At 45.1% G+C, this 25,472-nt stretch overlaps 1 protein-coding gene across 1 annotated transcript in view; it reads right to left on the bottom strand.

The window, feature by feature from the left end:
• arr (low-density lipoprotein receptor-related protein 6) overlaps positions 1-25,472 on the bottom strand; it is an 801,354-nt gene that overhangs the window by 56,298 nt on the left and 719,584 nt on the right. Inside the window, exons 21-23 of the mRNA XM_080275999.1 lie at positions 18,886-19,075; positions 15,642-15,841; positions 14,251-14,354 (exon numbers count right to left, since the gene is read on the bottom strand). Coding sequence (XP_080132125.1) covers positions 14,251-14,354; positions 15,642-15,841; positions 18,886-19,075 — 494 coding nt within the window. The remainder of the gene's footprint in view (positions 1-14,250; positions 14,355-15,641; positions 15,842-18,885; positions 19,076-25,472) is intronic.

The following is a 25,472-nucleotide window of genomic DNA, read 5'->3' as shown; positions in this document are numbered from 1 at the left end:
GGACGAGGACGAGCGCAGGGAAGGACGTGACACTCGAGGCAAGCGGACTTTGGAAAACCTTCGCCGCTACAACATCAAGTCTGCGCTGTACAACTGGGCTAGTGCATGGAAGGAAGCCCCTGTGAAAACTCTTGAAAATGGTTGGTCTCGTCTGCTTCTCGGAACAGATGTGGAGTACGATTTTCTGGGCTTTGACGTGGATGACTTCCATGCACGGCTACGTACGCACGGCGACGTTGTTGATGTGGACGATGTACATGAGTGGTTGGACGACGATGAGGGCGATCCTGGGTATCAGACGTTGTCTGATATCGAGATCGCGTCTTCGGTTGCTGGTGTCAGTCCCGAACTTGAAGATTCCGATGACGAAGGCGATGATGATGCGGACTCCTCTCAGCAGGACACTACTCCAGCCATCCCCAAGCTGAGCGCACTCCGGGAACATCTAGAGTTCGTCCTAGACTACCTGGAACACCCGGACTACGACAGGGAGATGGGGCCCTTGGGACTCGTGGAGGAAGTGCGTGCTTTCAGGCAGCGCATCATCAATCACCAGAATCGTCAGTCCTTGCGTCAGTCAATGATTGACAGTTTTTTCAGGCCCGTGACCCCCGCTGTGCCAAGCCCTGGCTCCACTCCATTGCCTCCCCAAGACAGGCCCTCATGCTCCGAGCCACAGCCCAGCACATCAGCTATGGTGGAGTCACCGCTCGACGTGAGTTTGCAGCTTTCGTCAGAGTCTTCTGCAGTCGGTACGCCATCACCATGACCCAGCGATGCACCCCTTGGTCGCCTGCCAGTGATACTCTCGGACTCTGACAGTGAATAAACAGCAAGAACTTCTCCACTAGACCACACGGGAATTTTGAGTGTTGTGCAGTGAAAAAAACGGTGTGTTGTGTTAAGGTTTTCGAAATGGGAGAAAAGACTCAGTGGAAACAAAATTTAACGTAACTAACCTTCTTTGTTTTGGCTTTGGAAAATTAAAAAAACTTGGGAAAAGTTAATGTGCAACACTAAATTAAACTGGAACATTATTTGGACTAAAGTGAACACTGTGAAGAGAACAGACTTGTGTGTGTTATTGACTACATTCAGTGCAAGACTTCAGGAAGAGTGTACTGCAAGTGTTTCAGGAAATCGTTCTTACTGTCAGAGTCCGAGAGGAGGCGGTTATTCATCGAGGTGGCCAGGGACTTGCTGTAAGTAGCCAGAATGTTTCATACTGTACTTTTTTCCATACTATACTTACCAGAATGTTTCATACTGTACTTTTTTCCATACTATACTTACCTCAAGCATGTGCAGTAGGAATGTGTTTTTCAGAGTTAGGCTAGGTTAGGGTCCATAAGTACCAGAATGTTTATTAATGTATGAACATACTTCTAAACCCTCATTTTATGTTTCTTTTACATTTATTTCAGTCATTTATGTGCTTTATTGATGTGATTTGGGTGTTAAATAAGTGCTATGCATGTCCAGAGGGAGTTGTATAGGTGTTTCTCTGAGTTAGGGTCCATAAGTACAAGTCCATAAGCTGGGGCCCAATATCCGGACGAAACCAATAACCGAACCTACCGATGGCTCTATTACTCCGGATATTGGAGTGATTACTGTACATGCCAAAAAATTGGCTGGGATATTCCCGCACCTCTCTAGGCCTCACCCACCAAGTATGAGTCATCACCACATACCTGGGCCCACGTGGGAGCGCACCATGTCAGTCTGATCTTGACAGTGAGTGAGTGAGGATCATGGCATGTCACGGCGTAGCCCTGCATGAGACTGATTCTCTCCTTGAGATGCCCTATGATGGGGAAAGCGATTCCCCATTAGATGACGATGTGGCTGGCAGGGATTACATTCAGCCAGACTCAGAATCTAGCAGTGATGAAGAAGTACCATCCCCCAGGAAGGCCAAATATATGAAAGTGACAATGTCATCTTCCCATGCAGCCCTACCACCACCACCCCTTCCCGCCACCTGTCGCCGCCCTCAATCCTATGACGATTCCTCTTGTGAGGATGAATATCAGGAGGATCCTAGTGCTACATACGGTCTGCCAAAGTGGGTAGGATCCCCCTGTAAAGGGCCAAAGGCCAGGGAGGATGTACAAACAAAATAATACAAGGTGAGTTGTGCTTTGTTTTACTTATGTGGGGCACGGAGGACCATGCCGCCACTGACCTCATAAAGGCCTGAGTCACCTCAGCCCAGCACCTCCAGCACACGTGACCTTTGTCATGGAAATTCCCCACTTCATTTTAGTGCTTCCTCCTCCCTTACAGGTAGTGTGGGGATGATAGGAAAGGGGAAGGGGAAAGGAAAAGGGAAAGGTAGGGGGGGCAAAAAGGTGATAGTCAGGAGCTTGTGAGGAAGAGAGGAATATTCCCCAGGTGACTTCCGATTTTCCTCCCCATCCTGACGACAAGGACAGTGGTGGTGATGGTGATGATGAAGATGGTGAAACAGAGGATGAAGTGTCATGGGAGTGTGACGATGGGAGCAATTCTGTTCCTATTCACCAACCATTTACTCGTGGGGATAAGGCAGGCTGTACTGTTCCCGCGTTGAACCAATCCTCTAGGAGGATTGATTTCTTCAATAACTTTTTTACCAGAGGGTTGGTTCTCAGAATCAGCATACTTTCTAACACGTATGCAGCATTCTGCCTTGGCACAGCCCCACAAACACCCCATAGCTGGCTGTTTGATGTAAACATATCTGCTGACGACTTTTGCCTGTTCCTGGCCTTGGTTTTCTTGATGGGACTGATAAAAAAGAATCAGTTACCTTCATACCAGACTGTGGACCCCCTTATGTCAACACCCTTCTTTGAATGAGATATGAGGAGAAACAGATTCCAGTACATTCTCAGCTGGCTCCGTTTTTATGATAATGAGGACCCCAGCAATGAAGGCAACACCGACAGGATGCGCCGAATTTGCCTTGTATTTGACCACCTGAGGGTGTGATTCCCATCCTCTCTCTCTCCTTACAGAGACTTGGTCATAAACAAGAGTCTCGTGTTATGGAGGGGGAACATAGCCTTCAAGAAATACACTATATCCCAAGCAAAAGACACCGCTTTGGGTTCAAAATTTTTGTCATGTGTGACTGCAGGACCGGGTATGTGAAGGACATAGTCCTGTGCACCAGTGCACTGACGGAAATTGCAGAGGATAGGCCTGTCGGTTTGTTTGGTGCAGCTGTGAAGACAATGATGCAGCCATACCTTCATCGTGGGCATGTCCTGTACCTGGACAACTGGTACACTAGCCCACTTCTCATTCAGTATTTGCAGCAGCAAGAGACTGGAATCTGTGGTACAATGAAAAAACCAGGCAGTGCATGTTACTGGTGGGCAGGAAACTGGAAAGGAAGGAGGTAGTGTTTTTTCCAGCAAATAATATCCTTGCCACTACCTGGCACCACAACTGCTAGGTAAACCTCCTTTCGATGGTTTATCACCCCCTGATGCATATCACAAAGACCACTGATTACCACAGTGAAAAATGTTTGCACATTTGGAAGCCTGAGGCTGTAACTGATTACCATATCAATATGTGTCAGGTAGACCAGTCAGACGCAATAATATCAAGCATTCAGGCCCACGATGAAGTGGTACAAGAAACTGTTCCTTCACCTGCTGGATGTAACAATTTTGAATGCTCACCTCCTCCACGCCAACACCACAGGATCCAGAGAGACTTTCAAAGACTTCATCAGGGAGCTGCTGTGCAGGGAGCTGACTGGCACCCACGGTCATGATCATGCCCCTAGAAAACATTCAATTGGTGGTGAAAATCCCCTTCGCCTCAACTAACATCATTTCCCAGAGATAGTGACGGTGCCAGGTGTGAAGAGGAATCCTCAATGCAGGTGTCACGTGTGCCAACACAGCACAGCATGGCCAAAAAACAACGAAAGGATATGTATTACCAGTGTGTGATGTGGGGCTGTGCCTCACACCCCGCTTCAAAGAATACCACACCCTATTCCACTTCTGAACTACGTGGTATGTGTGATAAAAAACACACCACACCCTATTCCACTTCTGAACTACGTGGTATGTGTGATAAAAAACACAAGTGAAATGTATACAATTGTAAATAATATGTAATGACAATTACCTCATGTGTAATATGATAAATATGATAAGAAACCAGTGTTAGTGATTTTATAATAGTAAGTAAAGTAAAATAAGTTACGTATGTATGTGTGTGTGTGTTTTCGTTTTGTTTTCATTTTTGCAGGCTCCAACATGCTTGCATGTGTCAGCTTTGATCACTTAATGGCAGCTCTCCATGCTGCTCGACTTATGGCAGCCTCCCTATTCAGTCTTAACCCTGAGGTCACACTTAACCCTTTCAGGTCTCCCGGCCACTATAGTGGCTTTCTCGGTAGGGGTCTCCTAGCCACTCACGTGGCAGCATATTTAGGCATGAATGAAAACTGTTGCGTGACGCTGGAGAATGAAATAAGGATACGAGCTGCTCCCCAGACGCCTCTGCTTCTACTTGGCATGTGCAGATTACGATATTTTAGTTTACACAGTCTGGGAAGAGCTAATCATGGTGAGGGGTTGGGTAGTAGTAGTAGTTGTTCCCTAGGCAGTCTGGCCGAACAGCCCCGAGTCTCTTAGGAAGGCCATGGCCGAGACCGGGCTTTCCCACAGAGCTCTTAAAGAGTGTATGTTGTGTTGTTGGCGTAGGTGATTGTGTGCAATGCAGTCTTCCATAATGTGCTTAATAGTATGGGGTGTTGTGTTGCATCCTGGACGGGCATCAGTGACGGAGTCATCCAGCCTCTTCTGGTAGCTTAAGAGGGCTGGATGGTGCCCACATCTCAGCCTGGCCAGGTGGACCCTGTCCTCACGAGGAAGATAGGATTCATCATAGTGGATGTAAGGAGGCCGTGCATGCAGCTGTGTGTTGTCTTTAAGTGACTGAATGGAGCAGCGAGTGATCTGAGTGTGGATATGCTTCTGGAAGCTGGTCTGAGGTGGGCGAGGGGGGAGAGATGACAGTATTTGTGTATGGTATCGTGTGCTGGGTGTTGTTTTGATGTTCCTTGGTGTGTGTGGATGTGCTGCCATGTGCTGTAGTGGATGTTGTAGGTTTGTGGAGGCTGCAGCAAGAAACCGGGTGCCTCTCATGTCTAGGTGATCCTTGACTTTGAGAACTTTGGTTTCTTGATGTAAGTGGTCTGTGGGTGTGGTAGCTATGCAGCCTATGATTATTTTTAGGGCCTTGTTCTGTATGGTCTATAAAGTGTTGCAGTGTGTTTTGTTGAGGTTAGAAGCCCAGGCAGGGCTTGCATAATTCATCACTGAATGTATGTATTGTTTGTATACTGTGGTGGTGGTTTCTTTGTTATGTCCAAATGTTGTATGGGTAAGTGACCTCAAGGCATTGAGTCTTGGTGTTATTTTATTTTTAATGTTTGTGATCTGTTGTTTAAATGACACTGATGTATTTTATGTTACACCAAGGATTTTGTGTGTGTGTGTGTGTGTAGTAGGGGAGTATTGTTTATTGTGAGGTGTGGGATGTGACTGTGTTCTGCTGTCCAGTTTGTGAGATGAGTCACTGTAGATTTGGCTGGGGCTATTTTGAGTCTGTTTGTGGTGAACCATTCCCGTAGTGTGTTGAGGTAAGATTGAATGATGTGTGCAGCTGTGTTTGCGTTTTGGTGCATACATGTAAGTGTTATATCATCTGCATAGGAAGCTATGTGTATTTGTGGTGTGTGGGGTGTGGGTACGTCGTGAATGTATAGGTTAAAGAGTGTAGGGGACAAAACAGATCCTTGGGGGACGCCGTTTGTGAAGTTTCTGATGTTAGAAGACTGACCGGCAAATGTTACGTGTGCACATCTGCCTGCTAAGTAGTTTGCCAGCCACCTTTTTGTGTTATTGCGCATGTTTGCGTTGAGTATTTTGTTTGTGAGGTTGTGGCGGGGGATGGCATCAAAAGCTTTGCTAATGTCTAGTGTGACTAGGAGTGTTCTGTGTGGTGACCTAGCTGAATTCATGCCATCGAAAACTCTCTGTGTAAGGTCTGTAAGCAGGGTGTTTGTGGAGTGTAGTGGCCTACAGCCATATTGTGACTGGGCTAGGGGAATGTGAGGTGTGACTAGTTGTAGTATCAGTCGTTCAGTGACTTTAGAGGGAGTGCAGAGGAGTGCGATGGGGCGATGTGAGGAGGGTAACGTGGGGTCTTTGTTGGGTTTAGGGATAGTGATGATATTGCCATGCTTCCAGATGTTGGGTATTATGTTGTGTGAGTAGCTGTAGTTTGATATGTCGGTGAGTGTTTGTATGCCTTGTGGTCCTAGGTGTTTAAGGTGAATGTTGCTTATGTTGTCTGGTCCACAGGCAGATGAGTGCTTGAGGTTGTTAATGATGTGCTTCGTCTGGTTGTAAGTGAAATGTGCGTAGTCTGGGTCTGTGGGGAACTGTCTCTTACGTCAGATGATACGTCGGTCTTCGGGATGGGGGTTTAGATGGCTGACTTGTGAAAAGTGATTGATGAGAATGTTTGCTTGTTGTTTGTTTGAGGGTATGGCGCCTGTTGTTGTGATGGCAGCGTGTGACTGTGTGGTGTTGCTGTTGGAAAGTGTGATGCTGTTTAGTGTTTTGTAGAGTTTGCTGATGTTTGTTTTGTGGTCAAGTGTTTGGAGGTAATTTTTCCAGTTTAGTGTTTGCTGTTCCGATATTTTATTGTTTATTTGAGTGTTGAGTTCTTGTATTTGTTGTACGGTGTCTTGTGTATGGGGTGTTGTGGAGTGTCGCAGTGTGTCCCGTTGTCTGATGAGGCCTTGAATTTCTGGTGTGAAGTTGGGGTTGTGTCTCTTTCTGTTGCCTCTAGGGATGTGTTTTTTGTCTGCATTTTGTATAACTGTATTGAAAGTGTGCACAGCGGTGTTTTATGTTAGTGATGGGTGTACTGTTTAGAGTTTCAAGATGTTCTGTTTCAGTTACAAAGGCCTCCCAGTTAGCTCTCTTATAATTAGTGTATGTGTGTTTGTGGCCAGCTGGGGTGATTCTGGTTTTGGTAGTGATGATTGGGAGGAGATCAGAACCTAGGGTTTTGACCACTCTCCATGATGTAGTGGGGGCAAGGTTTGGAAAGCAGAAGGTGATGACTGGAGATGATGAGAGGAAGAGGGCTTGGTGTGGGATATGGGTATGTTGGTCTAGACTGTTTAGTATGAAAAGGTGATCTGTCTGGGATTGTAGTACCAGCCCTCTGTCTTTGTCAGGGTTGTTGACATGCCAGACCGACGACTTGGCGTTGAAATCACCACCCAGGATGATGTTGGGTATATTAGTGATGTGGTGTATCTGTGGAGAGTAATTGTGTGGTACTGTGGGGGACGATTGGGGGGGAATGTATATGTTAGCGACTGTTGTGTGTGATTTGTTGCCAGTGCGTATTTTAATTGATTGTATTTCTGTTGTGGTATCACGTGGGGGGAGAAGTGACTTTGTGTGTGCACTGGTATCTGCAAAGTTGATGGATTTGTGTACCAGGGTGATGAGTCCACCGCCACCGCCGTCGGCCCGGTCTTGTCAAATGGTGGTGAAGTTATGAAATGTCGGTGTTTTCTGTGCTCTGTGTAGTTTTGTTTCTTGTAAGATGGCAATGTGTATGTTCTGTTGTTTGATGAATTGTGTGAGTTCATGTTTTTTGGTGTTTATGCCATCTATGTTTAACTGAAGGATGTTTATGTTGTGTGTGTGATGTGTGTTGGCTGCTGCAGCATGGGGGGGGGGGGTAGGAGTAGGTTGTGATGGAGGTAAGGGTTGAGGTGGATTAGGATGGGTTGGAATGGGAGGAGTTGGGGGACTGGATGGTGTGGGAAGGGTCGGTGGGTTTGGCTGTGAAGGTGTTGAGAAAGTAGGAGTAGGATTGGAAGGGGTGTTGATGGGTGGGGGGAAGGAGCATAAGGAGCAGGTCCAGGTGTTTGTGTAATGTTTTCTGGAAGCAAGTGAGGGGTTGGGTTGGACCTACTGGTTTTATTATACTGTTGATCTGGCAATAATTTTTACTACTTTGGTATCAGACAGTTCATTTAGCAAAAGACTATGCTTTGCAATATATTTTTACTGCTCTGGAGGATTCAAAGCTCTCACCTCCCTCCTCCTTTTCATATCCCCCTTCCTTCCACCAATCCCCCATCTCTCTACCTCCCACCCTTCCACCCTCCACTCTCCCTCCAATCCCCCACCCCCTACTTCCACCACCCTCCTACCTCCCACCAATCCCCCACCCTTCTACCTCCCACCCTCCACCCTCCCTCCAATCCCCCACCCCCTGCCTCCAGCCTACACACATAGCTGCCGCGTCACAGGCAAGCAAGAGATTTCCGCTTTATATGTCTCAATATTTATTCATTTCCTGGGTGTTGGAGTGTCTGATTGAGGGAAAATAAAGACAGATTTATGATTTCAGATTTCTAAGGTTGTTTCTGTAGCCTTTTATACATGTACCATGCATTTATTTGTTACCAGGGGGACATACATGTGCAGTGAGTGTTGCCTTTTTCACTGATAAATGATTTTGTCTCCTTACTTTTTTCTGCTTTATATTTCATGAGTTTCTCACATTTCCTGGTTATACTTATAACACCGTCAATTTTGAGAAATAATAAATATTTGATCACTGTCTCTACTGCTGCCTGTAAGTACACAGGATGATACAGCCAGCAACAACAAAATAAACATACGTACATACAAAAGGCAAGCCTTAATCCCATGTCCTCACCCCCACAGCCTTGGACAGTACTAAGCAAAATAACAGCAAAGTAAAATAAATTAGTCAGCAGTAACTAGTAAGTAAGTGATAGTTTTATAAGGATCTTGTAACTGTTTAGTTTGTTGTTTGTAAGAGAACATCTCAAGAATCATTCACAAATCACATGAGATATAATGTACATATATTAGTCAACTGTTTTTTTTGGAAAAACATGGAAACAAACAATGCAATCATGTCGCCTACGCACCAAGAAATCACAGCCCACCGAGACGGCAATACTCACCACGCTACCACACACCACTTGCTACACAACTTCCCATAATTTTTGCAGCACTTGTATGAAGAGAAGAGCTCTAATGTTTTATAGGAAGATGTGTATAACTTCCTTGTGCATGAATATGATATTTTTTTCTTTATTGGCAAACCTTGACTTTTTTCAAAAAAATGTGTCTGTCAAACGTGACCTTGGGACCTATTTGAGACCTGAAAGGGTTAATGACCTCGTCCCATGACTTTCTCAGTCTACCACTCGCAACCCCACCCCCAGTATTAACACTTCTCATCTTCTGCACCCAATTATCATCCACCATCCTCTCCACATGCCCAAACCATCTCAAGCTACCGCTCCTCATCACAACACCAATACACTCCAGTCCCATCCTACCTCTCAACTCTTCCATCGTAAACCCATCCCCCCAAGGCCTTGCACACAGGGACGCACTGCACATCCACCTAATCATTGTCCTTTCTGTACGTTTGACCTTGCGAATATCCTCTTCCCTTATTGCCCAGGTCTCAATACCATAGAGCATCACACTCCTAACACATGTTGCATACAAAGACCCCATAGCACGAAGGAGAGTCCTCTCAATGTCAGGAGAGACAAGAGCTCCCTGAACTTCTTCCAACCACTTCTCACTCTAGCCTCCTCCAGCACATAACGTCTCTCAAATAACAAAGCTCTTCCACGCACTCAAGAGACTCACCAGCATGTACAGTATACAATCCTTTCATGCCGAACAATCTCCACCCCCACACGCCGCACACATAAAATAAGCATTACCTTGCAGTCTACCTTTGATACCATTATATCACTTGTGCACCCATTTATCACAAACACTGCACAAGATGGAATTACTTCCCATGCCCTTGTGGCAAACTCACGTGGCCACTCTCCCTAGACTTTGACTGAACCGCCACCAACCCCAGATATCATCAAATTTGTTTTATCTGCATTTACTCTTAAGCCCTTGTGCCCCATACCACCTCTCCACTTCCTAACTCTTTCCTCCGCCTCCCTTTCATTCTCTGCAGTCAACACCAAATCATCATCATACATCATCTCCCACAGGAGTAAATTTCTGAAGTCACCTGAGAGGGCTTCAAGTACCATGATAAACAACATGGGACTTAAAACTGACCACTGATGCACACCAACATTCATGGAAAACTCATCATTCAAGTATACATTCACTCTCATTTGGGTGCATGCACCCACATACATGGCTATGACCACCCTAACCAGCCACTCCTCCAAGCCAAGCTTCTCATTGCCCACTTCACCACCTCTCTAGGGACTCTGTCAAAGGCCTTTTCCAAATCAACAAAAACAAAATACAGATCCCTTTTCTTCCCAATATATTTTTCCTGAAGCTGTCGAACAATGAATATGGCATCAGTGGTCCCCCTGCCTGGCATAAACCCAAACTGCATTACATCGAAATATACTTAACATAGAGTGACAAGCCGAATGGTCTCCTGTACACCAGGAAAATTTACTACGCTGGATGCTAACCACATAACCATATTTGGGTGCCTGGTGGTTTAGTGGGTAATTACAGCACTCCAATCGGACTGAGCCGGTGAAGGTTTATATCCACGGGATGGTTGGGGTTGATTGCTCACATAATGCCACTCAGGGATGAGTGAAGCTGGTCACTCTCGTCTTGAATGCCAGGACCAACCTGCCTAGGCTCCTACGCTTCTAGTGGGGCAGTGTAGGATTGGATGATGGATGGATGGATGGAAAGAATAAGACGCGAATATCTTGCCGTGTGAGAAAAGAGAATGGCAGTGTGCTGAGTGCGAGAAAACACACCAAGAGTGCACAGACTACAAGAAGAATTATAAGTTATTTTTTCGTTTTCGTTTTTAAAGGCTCCAACATGCTTGCATGTGTCAGCCTTGGTCACCTAATGGCGGCTCTCCACGCTGCACGATCCATTGCAGCCTTCCTGTTCAGTCCCTTAACCCTAAGGTCACACTTAATGACCTCGTCCCATGTCTTTCTCGGTCTACCCCTCACAACCCCACCCCCAATATTAACACTTCTCACCTTCCTCACCCAATTATCATCCCCCATCCTCTCCACATGTCCAAACCATCTCAATCTACCTCTCCTCATCACAACACCAATACACTCCAGTCCCATCCTACCTCTCAACTCTTCCATTGTAAACCCAGCCCCTCCAGGCCTTGGACGCAGGGACGCACTGCACATCCACCTAATCATTGTCATTTCTGTACGTCTGAGCCGGCGAATGTCTTCCTCCTTCACTGCCCAGGTCTCACTGCCATACAGCATTACACTCCTAACACATGCTGCATACAAAGACCCTTTAGCACATAGGGAGAGCCCTCTCAATGTCAGGAGAGGCAAAAGCTCCCTGAACTTCTTCCAACCACTTCTCACCCTAGCCACAAAGCTAGCTCTAGCCCCACCTCCAGCACACAACATGTCTCCCAAATAACAAAACCCTTCCACACACTCAAGAGATTCACCAGCAAGTTCAATCCTTTCACGTCTGACGATCTCCACCTGCTCACCCCGGCACGCCATACACATAAAATCAGCATTATCTCGCAGTCTACCTCTGATACCACTACATCTCTTATGCACCCATTTATCACACACACCGCACAAGATGGAATTACTTCCCACGCCCTTGTGGCAAACTGCACATGGCCACTCTCCCTCGTCTTTGACAGTACCGCCACCAACCCTAGATATAATCACTTCTGTTTTATCTGCATTTACCCTTAAACCCTTTTGCCCCATACCATCTCTCCACTTCCTACACCTTTCCTCTGCCTCCCATTCATTCTCTGCAATCAACACCAAATCATCAGCATACACAAACTCCCATGGGAGTCCGTTTCTAAAGTCATGTGAAAGGGCTTCAAGTACCATGACAAACAACATGGGACTCAAGACTGACCCCTGATGCACACCAACATTCACAGAAAACTCATCACTCAAATCTCCATTCACTCTCACCTGGGTGTGACAACAAATATAATGTACAACATTAATGGACAACAAATATAATGTACAGTATAATACATGAGGGCACAGACTTTCTGCCTCAGAAACATAAAATAAGAACTATTATGAACATTATATGGACAACCCAACTCCCTCGCTTGTCATAATGTGCCAGTGTACATAACTATGCTTGGGGACACTTCCTATATCATCTATATACCCAACAAGAGTGTCCTTGGTTCGAATAGCATAGTTACTGATGAAAAATATGCAAAGCTTCTGCCTCCTCTCACTCTGTGGCGGCAGTGGGCAGTGAAGTCTATAGGCGCTACTCTGAAGTCTTCAGCCGCCTGGTCAGGGAGAATAGACCTCAAAATCGACCTAAATGGCTTCTATGAGTGCTTTCATGGTTGTTTCCCATGTTTTCTCAACGTTTCTAACCTATCTTGCAAAAAAAAAAAGGGAGGGGGGGGTCGAAAATTGGCCAGCACCATGGCTCCATGAGGGTCCAAAGTCACGCAGAGGGTTAATCGGCTTTTGCTTGCCGATTAAAGGTACTACCAAATACAGTACTTAACAAATAGTGTGGTGTGCAATGTTCAGTGAAGCGATAACAGTTTGTGGTTGGGGTTGTAAAGGAGGTGCAGGGTAGGGCAGTGGATGTGGGGGTGGCCCTAATGAATGAGGGTGAGATTTGGAAGCTTCCGGTGTTGCTGTTTGTTGATGATACAGTATTGTTGAGTGAAGATGAATGGGAGTTGCAAGGTTTGGTGAATGAATTTGGGACAGTGTGTAGGAGGAGGAATCTGAAAGTTAATGTAAACAAAAGTAAAATTATGGTGTTTGAGAGGAATGAAGTCACAGAGTGTGCAGTGAGGTTGGATGGTGAGGATATGGAGAATGTGAGTGCATTCAAGTACTTGGATAGTGTGATGAGTAAGGATGGAACTTTGGGGGATGAAGTGCGTGAAAGGGTACAGCAGGGAAGGAAGGTCATTGGTACACTGAAAGCAGTGATGAGAAATAGGGAGGTGAGTATGGAAGTTAAGAAGTCACTGCATGATGGTATTGTGATCCCTACCCTGGCGTATGGAAGCGAGGCATGGACCTTGCAAGAGGGGAACAAGTCAAGAGTGAGAGCAGTGGAAATGAGTTACTTGAGAGGAGCATGTGGAGTGACATGGAGGGACAGGTTGACGAATGAAGAAGCGAAGGAACAACTTGGGGTGGATGTGGATGTGGTTGAGAAGATTAGGAGAAATACACTGAGGTGGTTTGGACATGTGAAGAGAATGGAGAATGAAAGACTGACTAAGAGGGTGTATGTAGGTGAGGTGGAGGGAGGGAGAGGGAGAGGTAGACCGAGGATGAGGTGGAGGGATGGAGTTGAGAGGTATATGAGGGAGGGGGGGGTGAGCTGGGGGGAGGGTAGTTAAATGGTGGGTGACAGAGCGACTTGGAGGCGTTTTGTCTGCAGCCACCCTTTGCGGGATTAGGGCGTCGGGCTATAGATAGATAGATAGATAGATAGAAATACTGAAGGTGTGACTTGGAAATCATGTGAACCTCACATACGTAACTTCCCCAGCTGGCTGATGACAAGGCCTCCAATCAGTTGACTGTGGCAAGGTGGCTGCACAATGTTTACATTTGCTGTGATCAACTGCCTTTCATTCCATTTTGTATAAGAAAGGCCATCAAAACACTACTGCTATCACCAAATAACAATGCAAGTGCTTAAAAAATAGTGTGGTGTGCAATATTAAGTGAAGTGGTAACTTTTTGTGTGTGAAATACTGAAACCTGTGACTTGGAAGTAGTGTCTGGCAAGTACACTTCCCCATCGGAAAGCATGGTGCTACTGAGGGGCGCCGAGGGCAAGCCTAAAAGGGTAAAGATTTTTTTAGATTTTAAGTTTTGTAGTCAAGGTCACCCTCCCTAACCCCACTGAATCCATGTTATATCGACCTCACTGTGCAATAAGTTTTCACTTTACACAACCCTATCATATAGTGAGATCGGACTGTACAAGTAGCTTATTGCGAAGAGGCTCATGGAAACCATGTCTAACCTTTGCAATTCAAACTCTCTCCTGAGCTGAATAAACTCATCTGGTGAATGAAGCATTAAAGGAAAAAAGATATTACCATTTTGATGAGGTGAAGCTTAAGAAGGGGTTAGTTACTTGACCATGGCAATATCTTGCAACTGGGAATACTCACCAATGCAATGACTATTTGTACAACGGAACTGTGTTGGTTGACACAGGGGTTGTTGACAGTTCAGCTCATCACTCTTGTCCTCACACTCAGACTGACCATCACATCTGTCAAGGCGACGCACAAGTTAGCAGAGCAACGTCATATTACATGTTTCATTAAGTCAGTAAACTCTCCATTAATGCCACTAATGTGTGTGTGTGTGTGCGGGGGGGGGTAAAACGAGCAGCACAAATGGAAACAAGCAGAGCAGACTACAAGACCCATGGTCATTTGATGAATGGGAGGCACTGCATTCCAGAATTTTCACAAAGTGCCTATTTTGATTCTCTTGAAAAATTTCCCATCAAAAAAAAAAAAAAAAAAAAAAAAAAAAAAAATCACCATTAAGCATAATAAATAATAAATGAACAAGAATATAACAGTAGTATGTGGCCTATAAGTGGATTTTTTACTTACCAAGAGCCTGTACAGTTGATGATGAAATGATGGTAGTTTTGGGACAGGGTATTCAAGACTGCAGGGCTTTTTTGTCCCAATTTAGCAGCATTCATTTACCCTTTCTACCTGGTCTAGGGGATTTTGGGTCTTTGCGAGGCATACACTGTTACTGCATTTATACTAAATTTCCATTACAGTGGCTGGATTACCCAGGATTTTGATGAGTTGAGGTCACACATACAGAACGCTGGCTGGGCAGCTGGGGCTGATGGATTCAGGGTGTGTATGTGCCACAGCAATGATGTCGGCAGCGTGTACCCACCATGTCATTGTGCAGGTATTTGAGTGATGGTGCGAAATAAATGGAAAGTTGGCTGGTATTTTCCCCACACAAAAAAGATTTTAAACCACAGAAACAGGATTGGGGTACAGGTTTATAATGTTGTGCAAAATGTGGATTAAGCAAACAAAAGGTATGTAAATTACTATATTCTATGAAATGATGGGAAATCTCTGCAAACAACTAAAAACCATATTCTTACCTCCTTCATTATCAAGACATCTTGCTGCATCCAGGCAACTTGTGTGCAGCTTGTAAGAGCATGCTGGTAGGTATGGGGTTAATGAAGACTTTATCCAACCTCTAGTTTGAAAGGTTTCCCTTATCCCAGACAAGTAGTATATGCTGGCACTTGTTCCCTATTCTATCAAAAGTTACTCATTTAAACTTGCTTTGTTGATAAATCAGCATCTGTTCTTAACTTAAAGCCATTCATAATTCACCATAAAGTGGCTCTGAAATCAGAACTGAGATTTTTTAGGCCCCTTACTTTTCAATTAAACCAGACACATGTCTCACTTGAAGTTGCCTCAATTAAAGCAGCATTTTGCCCACACACATCCTGGACCTAAAATGACAATAGACAATCTAAAACACAGAACACACACTATACCTCCACTTCAGAGGAATACAATCAACTGAGCCTGAATGGCAGCGGAATTCCTGAGGTTGGCAACTGGGTGGGTTGATGCAAGTCTTACGGTCATCAGCAAGAGTCTTCCCCTGGGGACATGCACACACCCTCTGCTGGTCTCGCTCCAAGCACAGGTGACTACATTCACTACCATTATGACATGGGTGCACTTTCATCTTCTGCAAAAATAACCATTACAAACACTCATACAGTATAAAATGTTAAACCTGCATACAAATTTTTGTATTACTGTAGTAAAATAAGAGCATTAAGATCATGGTAATACTGTACATTATGAATCAGGAATTAGTCAAAATGGAAGTAGACGTAACAAATGCTTAATCTCAGATTTTACAGGAACACAGGTAAGTTTTTCACTTTACCTAAGCATCACAGAAGAGTATCTCATTACCAGTAAAACAGTGATCTTGATAAGACTGATTACAAGTGAAATCACTCCTTTGTAACAACTTTTCCTTTTTATACAGTGATCATAAAATCACTGTACAATATCATCCTGTCATTTGAAGGGTGCTTTGTTTTTTTGTTTGTCAGCATTTTGTACACAAAACTAATATAAAATGCAATTTCATATTCTTAAAAATCATTTCTTCCAATTATTCTGGATCTAATCCATATAAAATATTCCTACCTATACCATCCCACCAAAGAGGAGCTATCAGGCACTGGTGGTGGGGCTTGAAGCGTGGTCAGTGAAATCCACTCTTTGGTGGCCTGGTTGCCTCATTATGACTGATGTTGATCAATCTCATGGACCTCATCAACAGATCAGGAGGCCCAATGGAGATGATAGCGTACCTTGCCCTAGTCACCTTACGGCACAGATATTACCCCACCCCCCCAAGTCTGCCATTTGTGGTGTCCCATAGTGCCAAACAGACAGGCTGTCTGGAGGTTGAGTGATGCTGCATGCTGCACCCTGTGGTTAGTAACAAACCTCTTTGGCTGCCTGGTCTGGTTAGACAGTAGGCTTAGTGAGGCCTGACCAAGTCAAATTGGGCTCTGTGGTGGGTGCTGGGGTGGGGGAATGAAGGTTTTTGCATTTATTACATGGCAGATTGCTCCCACAGTATTGGTCCTTGTGTGGTGTGTGGCCAGGGTCACAAATTGTCATCTACTGGTTACATTTCTCTTCCTGCCAGCCCCCAGACACCCCATGGGTCTGAATTTGTTGCTGATGAACCCTGCCAGTCTAGTGGATCCTTCAATGACTCCTCCCCATCTTCGGGGCTGCCGGTCCTTCTGCAGGCTCCTGGGATTGTGCAGTGCTGGCAGGACACTTCCACCACTGTATTAACCATAGTGGCAACTGAACCCTATCCAGCTACTGGAAGTAAGGATGGGATGAGTTTTTGGGGGAAAGGCATCAAGCACAATATGAGAACTTACAAACCCACATCTGAGACAATGTCTACCGTCTAGTGTCTTTGTGCCTGTTTACTGTGAGGAATTTCTTGCTCTGAGGCTGCCTGATGTTATGGTAATTCCTTCAGAGCCCAGAATGCTTTTAAAGTTTACTGTTTCCTGGTCAAGGCTTGTGGGTCAACTTCAAAGGTTATCCCACATGCAGACAGGTCTCTCCTCGCTGAGGCAGATGATGATGGAAGCACTAGCATCTGTGCCATCAAAGATTTGGTTTCTAAGGAAGTGTTGGTCATTCATCACCACCCTGAACAAGACCCAAGCAGTAGTCTCCTATAAAAAGAGATCTTTAAGTACTCTGAGGAGGACCTACTGGAGCAACTGGCAGACCAAGGAGTGGTGATAAGTGTGAGGATCTAGATGAGGGCAGATGGGATCTTAACAGAGACACCATTTTTAATTTTGATGTTTGATTAGCTGACAATGCCTGATAACCTCAAGGCAGCTTATTGCCATCTCTGAGTTAAAGTCTACATGCCATGGCCAAGGTGTTTCCACTGTGGGAGGTTTGGGCATGTCAGTCAGTACTGTTGTTGAAAACAGTGGAGTTTCCCACAAGTGTGTCTCAACTGTGGTGGTGATTATCATAGTAAGACGGAATGCTCATATTTCCCCACCTCCCTCGTGTCAATTGCCGAGGTGCTCATCCATTCATCAACCCAATGTGTCCAATGAGAATAAGGTCCTTATCAATCCAAACCCACTGGAGGTTTTCTTCTGCAGAGACAAAGGACAGGGCCAGCGGACTGTTTATTTGTCTTGGGGTCACTTTTGTTTTGGCACAATCACATTGCCAAAAAAAACAGCACTACAAAAGAACAATTCATGTTGCTCCACCTGCCTCTCAAAGCACTCAGTTGCCACTGGGATCTCAGTAAGGGGAACCTCTGTGGCAGTGACAACTGGAGGAGGTAGTGCCTCTTTCATTGGGAGATCACCCACGAGTGGGGCTGCCTTCCCCTTTCCAGATATCCCTGTTCATGGCCTGAAGGTTGATGTCTACCAACCACCCATCCACTCATCCACACCCACACCCACACACAAATACACACACACACACACACACACGCACACACACACACAAATCATTTGATGTCTGCCTCTTGTCCACCATCCATATATGTACTTCATCTTTCAACTAAGGTTTTTGTTACTTTATGCTATCAAAAAAGTTTTTCACCTAATTTTAAGTAGACAAGCTGTCATTTGAAGATACCCACTTCCCTGACATCTAAACATCATTCCCTCCCCTGTTGTGGTAAGTTATCACCACTTATTAACCTTTTTGTACACTCTAATTAACCTTTTTCTATGTCCAGTGATGTTCCTAGAGACTATATGCACTACCCTCAATGTGTGGCCAGAAGGGGATAATAAAAATATTTTCAAAAGTGCCAAAGGGGCGGATTTGGGAAAATTCTGGGATTTCACCATACCAGTTACCTTTATAACATGGGTTTCAATGTCATGATTTGCACATTTCATTTTGCAAGGCAAAATTCCCAAATACATTAGACTCACATGGGTTTCAGTATCATGATTTGCATGTTTCATTTTGCAAGGCAAAATTACCAAATACATTAGATTCACATGGGTTTCAATATCATGATTTGCATGTTTCATTTTGCAAGGCAAAATTACCAAATACATTAGATTCACATGGGTTTCAATATCATGATTTGCATGTTTCATTTTGCAAGGCAATATTACCAAATACATTAAACATGCAAATTGAGGGTCCACTGTGGCATAATAACAACGGCTGTGTATACAGACTGACCTGGGCCAAGAATGGTGTGACTGCGATGATATCTGAGAGGTATGGCACTCTGCCCTGAACTTGCTCTCGCTGCTGTCCAGTGAATTTGTTGACCCGAGCTATCATGTTGAGCCCCTGGTCTACCCAGTACAACAGTTCTCCCTCCACTGCCAGGCCCACTACAATCTCCACACCCTCTACCAGCACCTTCCTGAAAACCATGGGAAACATGCTATTAGTGACAACCAACTGTAACTAATTCAAGCTAATGGGTTATATGCAGGCAGTATAAAGAGAGATCACCCTATATGCATATGCCTGGCTACCAACCATGAGCCACTGATATGGTGAAACCCTAATAAGGTATCAAATTAATACAAATAAAGTTGATACCATTCCTGATTCATGGTCCTGCCACTTCTGAACCCTCTAATAGTCACACTGAACCCAAACCCACAACCACATGGCATTTCAATACCAAATTTCATTACATGGAAGAAAAGTAAAGCCACAAAAGAGATATTCACAAAAAATTGTAAGAGAAGGGACATGTTGTTGCTCATCAATCCTAGTTTGTTTGACTGATCAGACACATCAAATGCAGACAAGTAGCCACACCGACAGGGCTGAGAACTGATGTTCCCTGTTCCCTTGTGGCTGAAAGGTCCTCACCCAGGGCCGAGGGGGGGGGGGGGCTTGGGCTCGGGCCCCCTCATTAGCTCTCTGGGTCCTTTAAAAATTTATACATATTTATTTCAATAACAGCAAAACATGAAAAACTGGCAAGTACAAACAAAGAGTAACACATGAGCCAGCAGCTCTCTGACTCTAAACCTGCATATGACATTCCAGTAATTATCGGATTACCTGACCTCACCTCACTACGGGCCCCCCCCTTAGAAAATTCTTGGGTGCCCCCCTGCCCCACCACAGCAAGGTGCGAGGAATAGTGTGAAGATTTGGTTCCTGGATGGATGCCACATTTTTATCTCTCCACCCAGTTAACAGAGGCACCAAAGCAGGCTCCATTTGACTCTGTAAATTGGTTATATGGTTCCCAGCCAGCATTGCTCATGGTTTCCTGAGTTCCAGGAAACCATTAGGCTTATCACTCAGTGTAGAACCACCTGAAGTGAAAAAGGAGAATAATAAAAAATGAAAGAAGGAAAGGGAGAAATAAGTTGAGATGAGTGCAGACATAGAGACAGAATGAGAAAGGGGAAGGAAGAAGTAGGCAATACAGCATCAAGTGACTGGATGATGGTTACCACCAACTACCACTAAAAACAGACATAAACTCACCTTGTCAAAGAGACATAATAAACTGCATAATACAGTACAACCAGAGCAGTGGTTGGTTAATTTTTGTGTAAATTTTAGTTTAGATCTAACCAAGGCATTAATCTGTGTCACGAGTCGGCTAGTGACATTAGCTTTTGTGGGAAACCACGAACTCAAGTGGAATCCCAGTTTATCGTTCAGTAACCGCTCATTCGGACGGAAGCCTTGTCAAATCAAATTTATATTGTCATACGTGATCGTCTTTGTGTGAGACATTAGCGCTTCTGCTGAGCGATTTGTTTTGGGCGCGTTTCGCTCACTCGACCGTTAAAAAAATGCGGCCTAGCGCTCCCTTTTCTTTACCACGAGTTACTCAGTCCAGTGTCTGCTGTGATGGAGTGAGGTTCTGTGCTCCAGAAGTGAGAGGTCAACCCAGGCTCCACTAGACTACAGTTCTCCAGGCTCCCACCCTTCATTGGTGATACACTGCATTCATTGACCAGTATTTTCTTTTCATTTTTCCTAGACTCCAGAGTTTAGTTAAGGTGTTTTTCCTAGGCGTAAGAATTTTGCTTCTGAGTGAGTGAGTGAGTGCGATCTCATTAATTTGATTTTGAAATGTAACGTTAAATTTATTTTGTAATCAATAAATTTAACAGTTCTTTTTCTTGAGCTTAATGTAATGTAAACTCTTGTTTCATTTTTCTGCAATTAAGCTTATTTCTCTCATAGCTCTTAGCTTCCATAAACATTTGCCATTCATAACTGGTACTTAGGCCAGTCTTGTGCATTAAGCTTAAAATCCGTTGTGCCTCCTAGGAGTTAAGCATCAGCATGAACCTGATACTATTATTAGTATTAGTTATTTATTGTCAGGGGTGAAGTAACTTTCTCCAGAGGCTAACAGTACTAATAAACAGCAATTGAGTAATTAGTCTCTGCTGTGTACTGTTGAGAAAGTTTATAAATTCTCGTTCTTAGAGAATCGTGCGAAGCAAGCCAGCGTAAAGTAATCGTTGCTTGATTTAGTAAGACAATCATTGTCCCTGCTCTTCAATATTATTGAACATTATTATCATTTAAATAATATTAGCATTTATTTTAAAAACCCCGTGACAATTGGCGACCTCATTTCAGGATATTAACTCCCAGCTCTAAAGCTATTCACGAGATAATACTCACTCGTTTATATTTTGGTATTTATCATTAAAGTTTATAGGCACAAGTTTACTGGTGGTTACCATTAATTTAGCAAGTGAATTTTGCTTTATTAATCCATAGAGTACTTTACTCTATTTAGTACTTTATTTTTGGTAACGCCAGACAATTTCATTCGCTCCTGGGTAGCCACCTTACCCATTGCGTTAATTATTGAGTCTTCCCAGTCATTTACATTTTTGCTTTATTCTTTTCCAGTTAACTAGGTAAGACTGGTCACCACTAGCTTGTGTCTGTATTCTTTACTTGTGTTATTAGCATTCGTTTGCGAAGCAGCAGTCAGTACTTAGTTTTGGCTTGCTCAGTAAATTAGCGCCATGGCTACCACTGTATTTTTACAGGAAGCCAAAGAAATGGGTCTTACAGACCCAACTGAAATTAAAGAGTACATATTCTCACGGCATAATATGGACCAGCAGCGCGAGAATGATGCCCGTGAAGACCGTAAGATTCAACACGAACACGAGCGAGAACAGTGCGAACACGAGCAAAAACAACGCGAACTGGAGCTAGTACAAGAGCGAGAACAACGCGAATACGAGCGTGAACAACGAGACAGAGAACGAGAACACGAACATGCCAAGCGAGAAGCACGCAAAAAACATGAACTTGAAGTGCTGAAGCTCAAGCGAGATTCCTTGGCTCAGACACATCTGGTGCAGTTAACCCAAGCTCCACTAGCGCTCTTCCTACACATGTCCTGGCGACCCCACGCATCAAGCTTCCTTCATACAAGAAAGGTGAGCGAATCGAGCCATACATAGCTCGTTTTGAGGACATGGCAGACATGTATCAACTGGATGAGGCAGCTAAGCGGCTCCAATTTCTTAGTTTATTTGAGGGCCCTGCCCTCGATATTCTCCACAGAATTCGTGGAGACAATCTCACGTATGAGATGATGAAAGCTGCACTCATTAAGGCGTATGGTCTCACAGTAGACGATGCCAAAGTTCAGTTCATGCGAGCTCGTCTCCAAGACAAGGAGACAGCTGTTCAGTTCCTCGACCGTCTCACTGCTTACTTTGGTGAGTGGATGGAGAAAGATGAAACTCCTTCCACGCGTGAGGGGATAATTGACCTTATGCTGTGTACACAGCTAGAGAGGTCATGGCCTGCTGAGCTCATAGCACAGCTTTAGATCTGCCAGGTGAAAGATGCCAGCCAAATGGCAGAAAAGGCTGACGCGTATTTCACTGCATACGGGTATCAAACTCGTAAGCAAAACACCTGGAGCAGAAGAGATACTGCCAAGTCTGGGAAGCCGTCTCAGACTGAATCCCAGCACCAAGGCCGTTCTTAGAGTAATGGCCAAGGTCCAAGCAAACCGCAGAAGGACCAGGGGGAAAATACCCAGCAGCCTGCTTGGAAGCGGTACAACAAGCACCCCAACCAGCAGCAGTTCCCCAAGCAGCAGCAGCAATATAAGGACAAGCCACGTTAACCCTCAGGCAGGTCAATCAGTGTATCGGAGGCAGGAGGCAAATGCAGCCTTCATTCCACGACAAGCACACAGTGGTGCCATCTCTATCAGTACAGGTACTTCCCAACAGTTCACGAGTCCCCCTCCGACCGTGAACTCTCCTCTACAGGTAGTCAATACTCCACCTCCTCAGATGGTGAGTACGACTCCTCAGACACCTAGTTCCCAGGGCGCCATGTTTGCTGCATGGGTTGTTCTGCAGTCTCATGAATGACTGGCTGCTACCTCCTCAGACCCTTCCACCAGCAACACTGCCTTTCTTGTTCAGCCAGGGTCTATGGGAGGTGTTTCTGTAAATGTTCTGAGGGACAATGGTTCCTCAGGTTGCTCTGTTAAGCAGAGTTTAGTTCAGCCTGATGAGTATACAGGTTGACAGATCCAAGTTAGACTTATTGATGGATCAGTGAGATTGTTCCCTAAGGCACGTATCCAGGTGGCGTCTCCATTTTTCACTGGCCTGACAGCTGCAGTTGTCATGCCAGAACCTTTATTTGACCTCATATTAGGCAACATACCTGGCGTCAAAAATAGTTGCGCTGTAGATGTTGCTACTCAGACTTCGGCTGCTGCGGTAACACGAGCCATGGCCAAGGCTCCAAATCGCGTCACTCCGTTGACCGTCGCAACTCAGCAAGATCTGATTCGTAGTCAAGATGTTGTCCAAGAGCAACAGACTGACTCAACACTTGCCTCAGTGCGTAAGAAGCTGGAGGGTAAAGTGATTAAGTATTCACAGGGAGGACAAGCCAGGTTCCTTCGTAAGCGAGGACGGCTGTACCGTGAGTCACAGACACCCCAGGGTGAGGTTCGACTGCAGTTTGTTGTTCCTGCAAAGTATCGCCGAGCAGTGTTTGAATTAGGTCATTGTTCAGCGATGGGAGGTCACATGGGTCAAAAGAAGACCTCTGACCGCATCCATGCTGACTTTTTCTGGCCAGGAATGAGACGGGAAATAATGAAGCTCGTACGTTCCTGTGATGTGTGTCAGCGTACCACTGACCGGGGACATGTCCGTCCTGCGCCATTGAAACCAATGCCCATAATCTCTGAACCGTTCGAGAGAGTAGCAGTTGACATAGTTGGGCCAATCTCCCCTAGGGCTAGTGATGGATCAAAGTATATCCTCACTATTGTTGATTTCAGCACACGGTGGCCTGAAGCCGTGGCCCTTAAGAATATAGAGGCCGTCACTGTTGCTGAGGCATTAATTGAAGTGTTCTGTCGTGTAGGTATCCCTAAGGAGGTCTTAAGCGACCGGGGTTCGCAGTTCACTTCAGCAATGATGAACGAAGCGTTCAGGGTGCTGTCCATCCGAGGCTTACGGACTACGCCGTATCATCCTATGTGTAACGGGTTGTGTGAGAGGTTCAATGGAACTCTCAAGAAGATGTTGTGGTGCATGACCGCCGAACAGCCAAAGGAATGGCCGCAGTTCATTGCTCCTCTTCTATTTGCTTATCGAGAAGGCCCACAGCATTCACTGAAATTCTCACCCTTTGAACTGGTGTATGGAAGGTCGGTTCGGGGCCCACTTCAAGTCCTTCGTGAGTTATGGGACAATGAAGAACCCGACCCTGAAGTCAAGACCACCTACACATACGTCCTTGATTTGGCTGACCGCCTCCAGTCGACGTGCGAGTTAGCTAAGGAAGAACTGATCAAGACGCGTGAAGTTCAAAAGGCTTATTACGATAAGAAGACAAAGCTTCGGAAGTTTAGTCCAGGCGATAAATGCTTGGTATTACTCCCCACTGCCCAGAACAAGTTGTTGGCGCAGTGAAAAGGTCCATTTGATGTAGTAGAGCGCATTTCAGACCTCAACTACTTAATTCAGATGGGGAATCTTCATAAAAGTTTCCACATTAACATGTTGAAGGCTAATCATGAGTCAGATCCCGAGGAGACTGGCCTACGAGTAGCTGATGATAGTGACCAGCCACTGGAAGAAACCGGGGCAGCCGCGGTGATCCCAGCTGATGACCATGATGACGAGCCCTTAACCGCTCAGTCCCGTCAGGAAGAGACTGTCGGAGATGTTTTACTTAACCCTGACTTAGCGGTAGGAGACCAAAATGCCTTAAGGTCACTGCTCTGTCAGTATGCTGATGTCTTCTCAGACCAACCTGGACTTGCAAAGGTTGCGCGTCATAAAATTGAGTTGACCAACAATGCTCCTATAAAGGTTAAGCCATATCCGATTCCCATGCGATTACAGGATGCAGCAGGTAAGGAAATTGCTGGCATGGAGACTGCAGGCATTATCGAAAAGTCCTCATCTCCTTACTGTAGTCCCATGGTAGTAGTCAGCAAGAAAGATGGTGGAGTCAGGATTTGTGGCGACTATAGAAGGCTCAATGCAATCACCAAAGTGGATGCTGAGCCAATGGGTGACCATATTGCCATCTTCTCCAAGCTGGCAGGGTCACGATATTTCACGAAGCTCGATCTAGCGAAAGGATTCTTCCAGATTCCCCTTCATCCTGAGAGTCGTCAGTTCACTGCCTTTGCTACTCCTAGGGGGTTGTACCAGTATAAAGTCCTCCCATTTGGACTTACCCATTCCCCAGCAGTATTCAATCGTGCCATGAGACAAGTGCTCCATGGTATTGTAGGAGTAGAGATGTTCGTT

The sequence above is a fragment of the Coenobita brevimanus genome, chromosome 63 (assembly GCF_032717465.1).
Source record: "Coenobita brevimanus isolate Jiangsu-jjx chromosome 63, ASM3271746v2, whole genome shotgun sequence".
NCBI classification, from domain to species: Eukaryota; Metazoa; Arthropoda; class Malacostraca; order Decapoda; family Coenobitidae; genus Coenobita; species Coenobita brevimanus.
Note: the sequence above shows the minus strand (reverse complement) of the source record. Positions and strands in the feature narration are given on the sequence as shown.